This window comes from Plutella xylostella, chromosome 9 (genome assembly GCF_932276165.1).
Source record: "Plutella xylostella chromosome 9, ilPluXylo3.1, whole genome shotgun sequence".
In the NCBI taxonomy this organism is placed as follows: domain Eukaryota; kingdom Metazoa; phylum Arthropoda; class Insecta; order Lepidoptera; family Plutellidae; genus Plutella; species Plutella xylostella.
In genome coordinates this window covers 6,996,778-7,007,901 of record NC_063989.1, presented here as the reverse complement: position 1 = coordinate 7,007,901, position 11,124 = coordinate 6,996,778, and the positions used below count along the sequence as shown (strand labels likewise).

Below are 11,124 nucleotides of genomic sequence, written 5' to 3'. Positions count from 1 at the left end.
TATTACCCTGAGCTATTCAATATTATGTACCATACAAAAACATGAATAATTATATTTATTTTAAACAGATAGGGTGGAGATATTTATTACTTGTTACATAGCTTAGTTTACACCTAAATTATTCTTCCACCATACTACTGTCTTCTACCTCACTTACTGCACTCACTTCCATGTACAGCTTCCCGCTCCTTCGTCCCTTTGCCTTGTTAATTAACTGCTTAGGGTTATTAAGAATAAGCTTTATACCTTCGTTACTGTTTACTCCCAGTAAGAAACCCAAGTTAATGACATCATGAATGCCTCTCACTTGTGCTGGCTGCTCGGCTCCACTAGAAAGTATCAAGTTCTTGGATTTGCCAACAGCGTGGTAGTTATGAGCTGTACTTATTATATTTTTCCTGGCAGTTGTGTCCTTGATAGCGGCCGAGTACATAAGTTCAAAGAAAATCCCACGTTCTGCAGCTTGCCTGTACAGTTTACGGCTAACTTTGAAAGGGATCCGAGTTTCCAGAGCAAATGTAATGATCTCAACATCCATCGTGCCACAAGCATACTGAAATGCCTGGAGAGTCTTGGGTAACACAGCTATAATGTCATATTTCTTAATGTTTTCCGATTGATTAATCTTAAGAGCTATGCTGGCATCTGATATTTCTATAGTTACCCTTTGCAAAATATTAAGTTTAGAGTTTCTCTTAATATCATCAGGTAAAGGAACTGGTTCTGGGAAATAATCCTGTTTTTCCCTTACTGCTCCTTTCTTTTTCTTTTTTTTGGGTTCTTCACAAACTTCCTCAACATAGGTATTCAAGGCCACTGTATTGAACCCTAATTTCTCTATGATTTGCAACTGGGTTAGATCGAAGTTTTTGCTGATCGAAAGATCACAGTAACCTATTTCTTGTGGGTCCATTGATGTTCAATCTGGTAAGAAAATATAAGGTTATTTTTAGTCTCCTTATAGTAAGATACTTGATTGTGTATTTTACAAATAATTGGCACTTAGAACGTACATAATTACGTACCGTCAGTAAGTAGCTGTAAGCAATTTAATTGTAAATATTCCTCTTCTTTAAAAACTTTTTCTAGGTTATGTATTTGTTGATGTCTGCTGCTCTGCTTTTGTATGTCTGTCTGTGTCAATGTCATTGTCATGTCAGTGTCAGTTTGTGTCCTATTCTATCACTGACATTTCACCACAGAGTACTTCTTAAGATGCCGACACATTATCGGACGCGGCTGTCAGCCGCGACTTAAAGGTCCTTTCTGGATAAAGGCGCCTATTACGCTGTTCAAACTATCGGACGTAACCTTAGGCTGACCTTCAGCTTTCAGACGTCCGAGAGCGATCTGGCACGAACTGTCCCAAAAGACCGTGCACACTTATCAGTCGCGGCTGACAGCCGCGTCCGATTATGATTTGGGGATATTCATTACATAACATTAAGGCCCGGGTCTCCTATTTACTCCGTAGGTCGCGTCAAGTGTCACTGCCGTAGGCCGCGTCACGATGCTCATTACATCTACGCGCCAACGTCGGCGTGTGAGGGAGACCGCATCAGTACATTTCTATAGTGAGCATCGTGACGCGGCCTACGGCGTGACGCTGGACGCGACCTACGGCGTAAATACGAGACCAAGGCCTTACATGGCATAAACATTCACGCCTAAGTCCTTATATAGTGGCGGCCCAGCTAAAGGGTACAGGTTTGGACTTTGCACCTTTCTTATTTCGTGCGTCGTAAGAGTTAAATTTGACTTCGAATGTGACATTTACCTGTACTAGGGCCCCTTGCACCAACAAATTTAATCTAGATTTAGGGCCACTTGCACAAACATTTAAATCTAGATTTAGTGTCAAATCTCGATTTAAGAAACGTCAATCCATATAAAATTTGACACTAAATCGAGATTTTACACTAAATCTAGATTTAATATGTTGGTGCAAGTGGCCCTTACAGTCAAATGTTGATTTAAGAAACGTCGCGTCAGTCCATTTAAAATTTGACACTAAATCTAGATTTAATATGTTGGTGCAAGTGGACCCTAATGTACAGGGGTAGGCAAAGGTGCATTGCTGCACCCACTTTTCGCCAGTGGTATGTGGGATGTTTAGTCCCAAACCCAATGTATGTGTTTATTTCACAATGTCTGGTTAGTGGCTACCTGTGAGATAAAATACATGCTGTCACTGTCAAAAAAATAATAACAGAGAGTGAAAGCATGTATTTTATCTCACAGGTAACCACTAACCAGCCATTGTGAAACAAGGCCTTAAAGAAAAGAAAAGTATGTAGGTACTTAATAAGTATTATTCTTTTATTTTACTTTTCACCATATTCAAGGGTGACGATAATATATTTTTTTATAATTGTAGAAAACAACATGAGAAGTAAATTGAAAAAAATATTAAGTACTTAACATGTTGGTTCTCATTGTTGTTATTCAACATTCAACAATGTCTAAATTTGTTCACTTTTGTTTCATTTTCTCGTACTAAGTGCCAATTTCTCCATAGTCGGTTATCTAACCAACTGGGATTGGTTTATCAATGGGAGATTTTCAACCATAGACAACAACCATAGACAAAAACTGATTATAGATGGCGCTAGTAAAACTTCATACTCAACAGCAATGCATATATTTTTTTAGCCGGCATGGATTCCAGTCCTTTCAGCCAATACATAAACCCAATGGATGCGAATTCAACCATATGCAATAACTAGCTGTTATATTATGCATAATATTAAGTGTTAACTAGTTCAAGACAGCTTTGTACCATTTATGACATCTTCCGTCCCCTCAGAAGAAAGCAGCTCATAAAAAACGACAGGAGGGTGCCATCTATTAGTCGGTTTTGGAACTTTTAAACGTCAAAAAAAAATCTCCCATTATACGTCACCTCCATATTAAATTCTTGAAAGATGTGTCAAAAGTCAACCACTAATACCTGGTTATGCTCTAACCGACTATGGAGAAATTGGCACAAAGACTAAGGGATGATTTATATTAGACCGGGCCGGGGCACTCTTGTATGAAGTTTCATGCGTGACGTGGCTCGTCCGTGCCTCGGCCGGCCGTGCCAAATTTCATACAAAAGTGCCCCGGCTCGGACACGGCCTGGTCTAATATAAATCTTCCCTAATAATACTTCGGTGTCACATTCCAGCAAGAACTTCATGAAGCTAGTTCCTCAAAATTCGTCCTATAACTTCGTCAAAATGTTAAATGTAAATAAAAAATTTAAGCACATGCAGATAATATTGTTCAGACCACAGACCAGTGGTTTGTCAAAAATACCTTAAGTGTTTTTTCGACCTTATTAAGTACGAGGTACGAGTCGTATACTCGTCACGCCTTTTAAAGTTCTTGGATGTGGCAAACAGGTACTCTACGTACGGCGGACAAAATTGTAGACATTTGGAGACAACAAGTGAAGCGTCAAAGGGAATTTTCGAATTTCTTCACTGTTTTTCTTTCTTTCTTCGCAATTTGTCTCTTAAGTACTCCATTCATTTCACGCACCGCGAGCCGAGCCCCGAGCCGTACCATTCCGTGGACATTTACATTTATTGCTGGCGACAAGTCCGCGGATTGGCGCGCCCGTGAATGGGGTCCTTTAAGAAAATATTTAGGGCCTGGCCTGCACACTGCTCCAACACAGACGCATATTCATCGTTCCTATTTTTTTTTAAATCTTTTATTAAAGTTTTCAAATCTGCTATTCTCTTAGACTGCCTTTTCACTTTTTCATTTAATCTTTTGATTTTTATCGTTTGTTCTTTGCATTTAGACTTAAGTTTTTGAATGACCAGTGGTGTTTTGTCCTGAAACAAAAAAATAAATATAGTGTTTTAAGAATGCTCCTATTAAGCTGCGTATGGACATGGACTGCCCACCGCACGCGTGTCCTGCAGGGTTATTCATGGATCAACCGAAATATTTGTAAGACGAGAGTGTTTTTTGCCCCGTGAATCACCCTGCTGGACGGGGTGCGTATTTTAAATTTTTTTATAGTGTTTTAAGAATGCTCCTATTAAGCTGCGTATGGACATGGACTGCCCACCGCACGCGTGTCCTGCAGGGTTATTCATGGATCAACCGAAATATTTGTAAGACGAGAGTGTTTTTTGCCCCGTGAATCACCCTGCTGGACGGGGTGCGTATTTTAAATTATTTTGTCAGTAGATTATTGACTTAGGGCTGATTTTTCAATGGTCAGATAAACGTTATCTGAGGAATAAAATTGTTGCTGTCTCTGTCTAATACTAATATTCAGATGTGACAGCATTAGAATTATTCCTCAGATAACCTTTAACTGACCATTGAAAAATCAGCCCTTAATTCAATAGTTGTCAATACGTCATTAGGTTAAACCTCCTGAATCTAGCTCTGTGGTCTAGTGGTAGAAGCGTAGCGTCATCACCCCGGGATCCTGGGTTCGATTTCCAGGTAGGGCCATCAATTTGTGTTTCTATATTGGGGATCCAAGTTAGGTTAGGACATTAAATTAAAACTTTTATCTCACTTTGACAGTATATGTATAAAATCCAGACAGTATTTCGCTTCATTTTTTAATGTCACACAACATCTAGTTAGTATATTGTTTTTTTATAAAAGGCTCTGTCAGTTTTTCCATCTTGAATTCTTGACAGTTGTGTCAAAAGTGAACAACGCAATGCCTGGTTACCGGACTGAACCGATTATGGGAGTTTAACCCTTTGATTTGGCATGGTGGGACACTCACTAACCTTAACAGTTCACTCCATGTAACCAAACCGAGGTTTTTATGACCTAACCAAATAATGAGAAACTCTGCCTTATACTAATAAGTAACTATTCTTAACTCAATCTTAACTTGAATAATTTATTATAGGTTGAAACATAATTATAACATCCTTACCTCCTCTGTATTAGTAGTGTTATCAGTAGTGCCGCAGACAAGCCAGACAACCTTCTCTTCAAATACTTTGTGAGGAACAGAATCTTGTTTCTCACCGTCATCAAATTGTGCTGGTGACTGTAAATGTAGTAATAATAAATACAATATATTAATGAGTGCAAGTCAGACTCACGTACAAATTGTTCCATACTATTATCTGTCAAAAACGGCAAAAAGATCATGTTTGTTGTATGGGGGCTGAGCTTAAATATTTATTTTATTTTGTTTTTTAGTATATGCTGTTAGAAGTTGAAGCTAGAACTAGAAGAGGATTCATACAAGATAGATGATAGGTACAGCATGGAATAATGAAAATATCACACTTACCTCTGCATAGTTAAAAGTGCTGCAGGTAGCTTTTTCCTCAAATTCCTCTTTGAGAGTAACAGATTGTTCTTTGTCACAGTCATCAAATTGAGCTGGTATCTATAAAGGTAGTAACAACATGCAATTAATAATGAGTCAGTTTAGTATGGAATTTACCTCTGTTTAGTCAAAAGTGTCTAAACAATATAAAGTTGAATGACAATGATGTTGATTCTGAAGGCAGAAATTCTAATTTTAACGCTGTCAAACTAAAAAAATTGCTAGCATAAAATGTCATTTACGGAAACAATCATAGAGTCGAATTTTAAACAAAGAAATTAAGGTTTTGACATCGCTAAATTTAAAATTTCTGCCTTCAGAATCGATATCAATATAGGTATAAAAATTACATTTAATCTTTAGTTAGTTAGCATTAAAATTTCAAGATTATTTAGTAGGTATCTAAAGATATTATTACTGTTGTATCTATTAGAATTATGACATTTACCTATGTGTAGTCAAAAGTGTCCAATCAATACAATTGAAAAAAATTTATCTTGAATATAAAAGTTCCTAGACGCTAAAAGGTATCTAGTTTATTTTCAAAACTTACCAACAACTCCCTTGAAGGCAAAGCATCATCGCGCAGTCTTATTACATCCAATGTTCGGTTAAAACATTTTTCTTCGAAATGCAAGGAACAAATATAAGTATATTTTGTTGTGACTACATTTTCGGCCCCGAGTATATCCAGCCACTTATCTCTAGTTTTTTTACATTTTGGTAATCTAAAATCATAAAAAAACTACTTTAAATTCAAATATCGATAATCAATATTATTGAAAATGTCCAACCACAACTCTATTTACTATGGCGAATAAAAAAGTTATAAAATCCCTAAATATTAATAGTAAAACAGTAGATGATTGTAGAAAAGCAAGAGTATCTTCATAAACTTTTGCACAAATAACAAAATCATTCAAAATAATGGACAATCCATGATATTTTTAAGGAATTGGGTAACTTACTTGTGCAACGATATATTTGAATGTTTTTTGTAACGTTTCATGGGGCAGCCTAACACATTGCATCTACCCATGATAAAGGCGGTATTGTGCAAGTTTTCACAGTATACACAGGCACAAATTCGGATAAAAACACTAAATTTTCTTGAAAAATGGGAACAAAACAAACAAGTCTTTTTGACACATATTTGACAGCTGAAGTACTTGTGGTCAGGTGGTCACAGACTAACAGTCGGGTCATCTCTTTTTTTCTTTCGTCATTGAAATAAGTTCAATCGATCGATTAACAAATGAAAGGTTATTTGGCAGTGTCCAAAAAGGTACACACGAGTTCACCTTGTTCTATGGTGTCCAAGGAACACTTCTCTAAAGCCGCGTACAGACCGGGCCAACGAACGCCGAACGAAAGCCCAACGGACGCCCAAGCAACGGTGGATATTTATCATACATAAAACAGGACAGATTGCAGCAACGAAGGTCAACGAAATCGGCGGGATCAGACGGTTCCTTCAAGTGAACGGTTCATTTTTATTTGCACTTTTGTTTTATTTTGAGTTTACAGGTACAGTGCAAGATGCCGAATGAAAGCCAAAAATGAACCGTCTGATTCCGCCTTAACCATGTGTCTATATAATAAGGACTCACAGAGTAAAATACATTATATTATTCCAAGGACTTTTTAGGTACCTATCTAGGGCAGATAAAATAAAAAATACTCTAGATCACCTATAACCTACGTAACCTAGTAACCACTAGTAACCTGAGTAACCTATTAAAACAAATAAAAATTATGAACTTCAGACCAACTATGAACAAAATATTCTAATAATAAACTTGCGCTTTCCCTGATGTTTCAAAATGAGTATTAGATTTATAATAGCAGGGGAGTCACAATGCCAATTATTTGCACAAGCATGCTTGGTAGCTGATTATCTAGCACAAAATTTACCAAATATTCGCTATGACACGATACAAAAGCCCGTCTTAGAATGGAAGGTACCTAGTTAAGTACTTATAATTATAATTCTGCTTTGCTTAGCTAAGATACTTAAACCGCAATCTACGGGAATTATTACTCTTCCGATTATCATGTAGTTAAGTACTTACTTAAATCTCTGTGCTTCAAAGGCTATAGTTAGCTAGTCACATTATTCCAATGAAATACCTACACTACAATACCTAATACCTAGTTAGGATGATATCCACATTTCACATCTCAGTAAGTTTGCATTTTTTAGCCATGGTTATGTAAAATTAACATGAAAAACAATTGGCACCATTGCTCATCTCCTTTGATATGGAAAGAACTTATGATGAAAGGAAGTAAACCGTATTATATTGGCAGTGCAACGCAATTCTGGGACTACTGCTACTCTTATTACAAATTGGAAACCTTTATAACTTGTGACAAACTAAGAGAATTAATCCCAAACATTGAACAATTTAAGCAAGAAATAGAAATAGAAACAAAAGCACTCAAGTGTGGAGAAGTACATGAAGAAATTAAAAGTAATATTACAGTCCCAAAGAATAATTTTGTTGTTTGCATATCTGGCGCGGAAATGAATATTGTAAAACATCTCATATTCAACCTTCTAGAAATGATTGTTGAAGAGAAAAACATTTCAGAAATATACATCTATGATATCAAAAACTCAAAGTCTTACATGAAGTACATCGAGCGAGAATCGAGTTGTTTTAAGAACAACCCCAAAACTTTGAAATATGCCGAGAAGATTGGATTTGCCTTGACTCATGCCGATTTATTAATAGTACTAGATCATGCACCTTACGAGTACGTATTATTATAACACTCAGTTATCCTTTTCAAAAATACTTGTAGTTAGGTAGGTATTTACATACCTTCTTAGTAACAATCATTCTGAAATTATAGTTCATATTTTTTACAGTGATGAGGATTCTATAGGGTTTTGGCTTCATGCCAATAGAAGAATCATGGAGAATTTAGCGCACATGATAAATCCATGTGCTCCATCCAGTATGAAAATTCTGTTCCCAAATATTGGCCCATCATGTTATAATGCCACGGTTTTGGCAAACGCGATGATAAGGATTCCGAAGTGGAACATTGTTGTAGCAACATCAGACCTGGGGATGGAGATGGCACCAGTTGCAGCAGAGATTGCGGAAGTTCCACATAGAAATATGTTCTGTCCACCTGTATGGGGTTTCGTCGGCATTAATCACTTAATTGATATCAGAACTACCATACATAGATACAATTCCTTCGATCCTTACAGCAGATTTCTCAAGGTGCAGGATTCTACCTTAAAAATTGGCTCCTTAAAACCTCAATTGCGAACCATGGAATATCTCATGGCATTTGATGAATCATTGTGGATTAAAGTAGCAGAGCGTAAGGTGGGTTTTTACTGTACTGTACTTTTGTTTATTTTAATTTATATTCTTCAATAACTATAATAATCTTGGTAACTATTTGTAGCATAAAATACCGGAAGGACAAATTGGAATAAATAAAGCTGAAGCAGTATTAAATGTGGTAAAACTATGGCTTCTTGAAGAAGATCCTGAAAATTACACTAATCTCGGAATTCGATGTGACGGTTTGTAGTATCCATGTACTTACCAGTAGCTTAGTAATAATAATGGGCGGCTTGTGGCGAGCTCTTGGGCATTAGTGACCCCACCCAATGACATGCCAGAGTTTATATACTATTTTAAATGTTTTCCTTAACACAGGGACATTTGGACTAACTTTTGATGGTGTATTTTCTCAACCCGCTCATCTCATTAATGGTGTATGGCAACCTGCCCGGGATTATATGACTCCTAAAGATCCACATATGAAGCTACCGTATCTACAGTATATTGCTGAATTGAGCATGAAATTTCAAGAAAAAGATCTTCCCAAAATCTATAATATCTGTCCTTGTGATTGTACTGGTCATACCAGTCTTTGTTGGAAATCATAGAATACTTTAAGCGATTATTGGGAGTTCGGATGGGCATAACTATTCAGAAAAATACATTCAGCGTTATCTGAATGCTCGATAACTGCAGATGTTAACTCGAATTTGCAAGACATATCGATAGCATGAGGCATAAATCATAATTGTAGAGACGCTGCACTACAGTCGTCGAAATATTGGACGGCCCTTTTGGACAGCTACACAAATTTACTATTTACTCTTGATTTATTTGATAAAATACATAAAAAGACACATAATAAAAATTATTTAACAGCTTAAGCTGCGTACACACCGGGCCAACGAACGCCCAACGAACGCCAACGGTTATCCCAAAGATGGATATTTATTATATATAATACAGGGCAGATTGCAGCAATGAAAGCCAACGAAACCCGTTCGTTGGCCTTCGTTGGGCCGGTCTGTACGCAGCTTAAAAAAAAAAAAAAAGATTTAGATTTGACACCAGCTGTCATCCCATACATTTTGGAGCTGTCTAAACGGGTATCTTTATATTTCGACGACTGTACCCTGAGTGCATAATCGAGAGAATACATTTTCTCCCTCACTAACGCCCGCCTCCGATTTGGAGAGTCGACTAATCAAGTACTTGAAAAGCGGTTTGCGCACATCACTAGTTAGTGCCCGAAGAGACGTCGTGGAGAGTGTTTGTGTCTCGCGAGCTAATGTTATGACGTGCAGTAACTGTCTTTGTTTCAATAACATTGCTATAGTTTACGATAGTAATTTTGTTAGAATAATGTGATAGAACGCATCCTAGAAGATGTAAGACGCGGCGGGATTGCGAAATGAACGTTAATTCCAAAGTATGATCGTGCCAATAGGAGTAATTAGCATAGTTAGGTGTTCATATTGGTTAAGTCGTGTGAATGTTGTGGCAATAATGAGATAGTGTCGTGTTGTGATGTGGTCTGGGGACATGTGGCGGGCGGTGGTGGTGAGCGCGGCGCTGGGGCAGGTGCTGGTGGCTGCGACGCCGCTGGAGCCCGCGCCGCCGACGCCGCCAGGTGAGCCCTGGGCCTCCGGTCCGGGCAGTGCGCCCGACACCCCGGAGCGCTAAACCTCTCCCATGACATTGCACTGCACGCACCGCTAAACGCTTTTCGCACTTGTTAAATCCTTATTGTTTTGTTTTTCATGAAATGAAAAAGAATGTTTTTATTTTGGAGTTAATTAGCTCCGAAGTTTTGTTTATTTTTACTTTTTGTTTAATTCATACTTACACTAATAAATAATTACTTATCTATATTTCAACGCTTTTGCATGTGTTTTACTTGTATATATAGTTTAACTAAGCTTGAACCAGTAAAGTGGTCTACGTCTACTCTATCTAACAGCTTGAAAGGTTTTTTTGACCTTGCATACATACGTAGGTAACTAGTTAAGTAAAGTTGTAACATACATACCTTACAGGGTTCTACCTTTTTTGGCATAAGATTTATTTGCCTAATCTCGTATTGCATAGTAACGTTTGTTCAAAGTCTCGTTACGCCGAAAATCGTATGGCATAAATCTCGTTTAGTAAAAAGTTATTTCGCATAACATTGTTTAGCCTAATAATGGTATTGCCAAATCTTGAATAGCCTAATAATGCTATGGCATAGGTTTATACAAAGTAATAATATTCGTTTGGCTTTAACTTTGACGGAGCGTGTCCCTACATAGCGCAAACTGGTGCCTTGTATTGTTTCCGCTGTTTGGAAAACGCTCCGCTCCGCTTCGCTGCGCTCCGCTTTGGTTTTGATGAACATGTGCACCTAACACGCTCCTCCTCGCTTTGCTCGTCGTCGCACCTATTTTTAGGTTTCGATCTCATGGGGTTTGTAATAATTATATTGGTCTTTAACTTTCGATTTTTTGATCATACAATATCGTGATTTTC

The 11,124-nt window shown here is 37.5% G+C and overlaps 4 protein-coding genes across 5 annotated transcripts in view; 2 read left to right on the top strand and 2 right to left on the bottom strand.

Annotated features, from left to right (window-relative positions):
• Positions 1–40: 40 nt before the first annotated feature.
• LOC105382874 (ribonuclease P protein subunit p30) lies at positions 41–1,404 on the bottom strand. Of its 2 annotated transcripts, none has more exons than XM_048623264.1 (2): positions 1,014–1,404; positions 41–924 (listed from the first exon to the last, which is right to left on the bottom strand). In XM_048623264.1, exon 2 carries the CDS (start codon positions 911–913, stop codon positions 119–121), a length of 795 nt encoding a protein of 264 aa, XP_048479221.1. In that variant the 5' UTR covers positions 914–924; positions 1,014–1,404; the 3' UTR covers positions 41–118. The 2 variants fall into 2 exon arrangements, with proteins under 2 accessions (XP_048479221.1, XP_011551145.3); XM_011552843.3 differs by having other exon boundaries at positions 1,026–1,401.
• Positions 1,405–1,948: 544 nt separating this feature from the next.
• LOC105382877 (THAP domain-containing protein 2) lies at positions 1,949–6,465 on the bottom strand. Its single transcript, XM_011552847.3, has 5 exons — positions 6,277–6,465; positions 5,862–6,036; positions 5,270–5,368; positions 4,904–5,020; positions 1,949–3,827 (listed from the first exon to the last, which is right to left on the bottom strand). The coding sequence occupies exons 1-5, from the start codon at positions 6,345–6,347 to the stop codon at positions 3,570–3,572; spliced, it is 720 nt and encodes a 239-aa protein (XP_011551149.3). The 5' UTR covers positions 6,348–6,465; the 3' UTR covers positions 1,949–3,569.
• A 583-nt stretch (positions 6,466–7,048) lies between these two features.
• LOC105382878 (putative malate dehydrogenase 1B) lies at positions 7,049–9,504 on the top strand. The gene is made up of 5 exons (XM_011552848.3): positions 7,049–7,269; positions 7,512–8,068; positions 8,184–8,655; positions 8,738–8,858; positions 8,995–9,504. The coding sequence occupies exons 1-5, from the start codon at positions 7,132–7,134 to the stop codon at positions 9,225–9,227; spliced, it is 1,521 nt and encodes a 506-aa protein (XP_011551150.3). The 5' UTR covers positions 7,049–7,131; the 3' UTR covers positions 9,228–9,504.
• A 124-nt stretch (positions 9,505–9,628) lies between these two features.
• Positions 9,629–11,124, top strand: part of LOC105382897 (disintegrin and metalloproteinase domain-containing protein 10) — a 105,105-nt gene continuing 103,609 nt past the window's right edge. Inside the window, exon 1 of the mRNA XM_048623239.1 lies at positions 9,629–10,249. Within this exon, the coding sequence (XP_048479196.1) occupies positions 10,147–10,249 (103 nt within the window). The 5' untranslated portion in view covers positions 9,629–10,146. The remainder of the gene's footprint in view (positions 10,250–11,124) is intronic.

What these genes read in the sequence shown, in the direction of transcription:
- LOC105382874 (XM_048623264.1), bottom strand. Translation starts at nt 913, where the DNA reads ATGGACCCACAAGAAATAGGTTACTGTGATCTTTCGATCAGCAAAAAC.
- LOC105382877 (XM_011552847.3), bottom strand. Translation starts at nt 6,347, where the DNA reads ATGGGTAGATGCAATGTGTTAGGCTGCCCCATGAAACGTTACAAAAAA. An exon ending in TCAAATATATCGTTGCACAA is followed by an intron (nt 6,037 to 6,276) that starts GTAAGTTACCCA and finishes TTATGATTTTAG; the next exon opens with ATTACCAAAATGTAAAAAAA. An exon ending in TGCCTTCAAGGGAGTTGTTG is followed by an intron (nt 5,369 to 5,861) that starts GTAAGTTTTGAA and finishes CTACCTTTATAG; the next exon opens with ATACCAGCTCAATTTGATGA.
- LOC105382878 (XM_011552848.3), top strand. Translation starts at nt 7,132, where the DNA reads ATGAGTATTAGATTTATAATAGCAGGGGAGTCACAATGCCAATTATTT. An exon ending in AGCCCGTCTTAGAATGGAAG is followed by an intron (nt 7,270 to 7,511) that starts GTACCTAGTTAA and finishes TGCATTTTTTAG; the next exon opens with CCATGGTTATGTAAAATTAA. An exon ending in TCTCGGAATTCGATGTGACG is followed by an intron (nt 8,859 to 8,994) that starts GTTTGTAGTATC and finishes TCCTTAACACAG; the next exon opens with GGACATTTGGACTAACTTTT.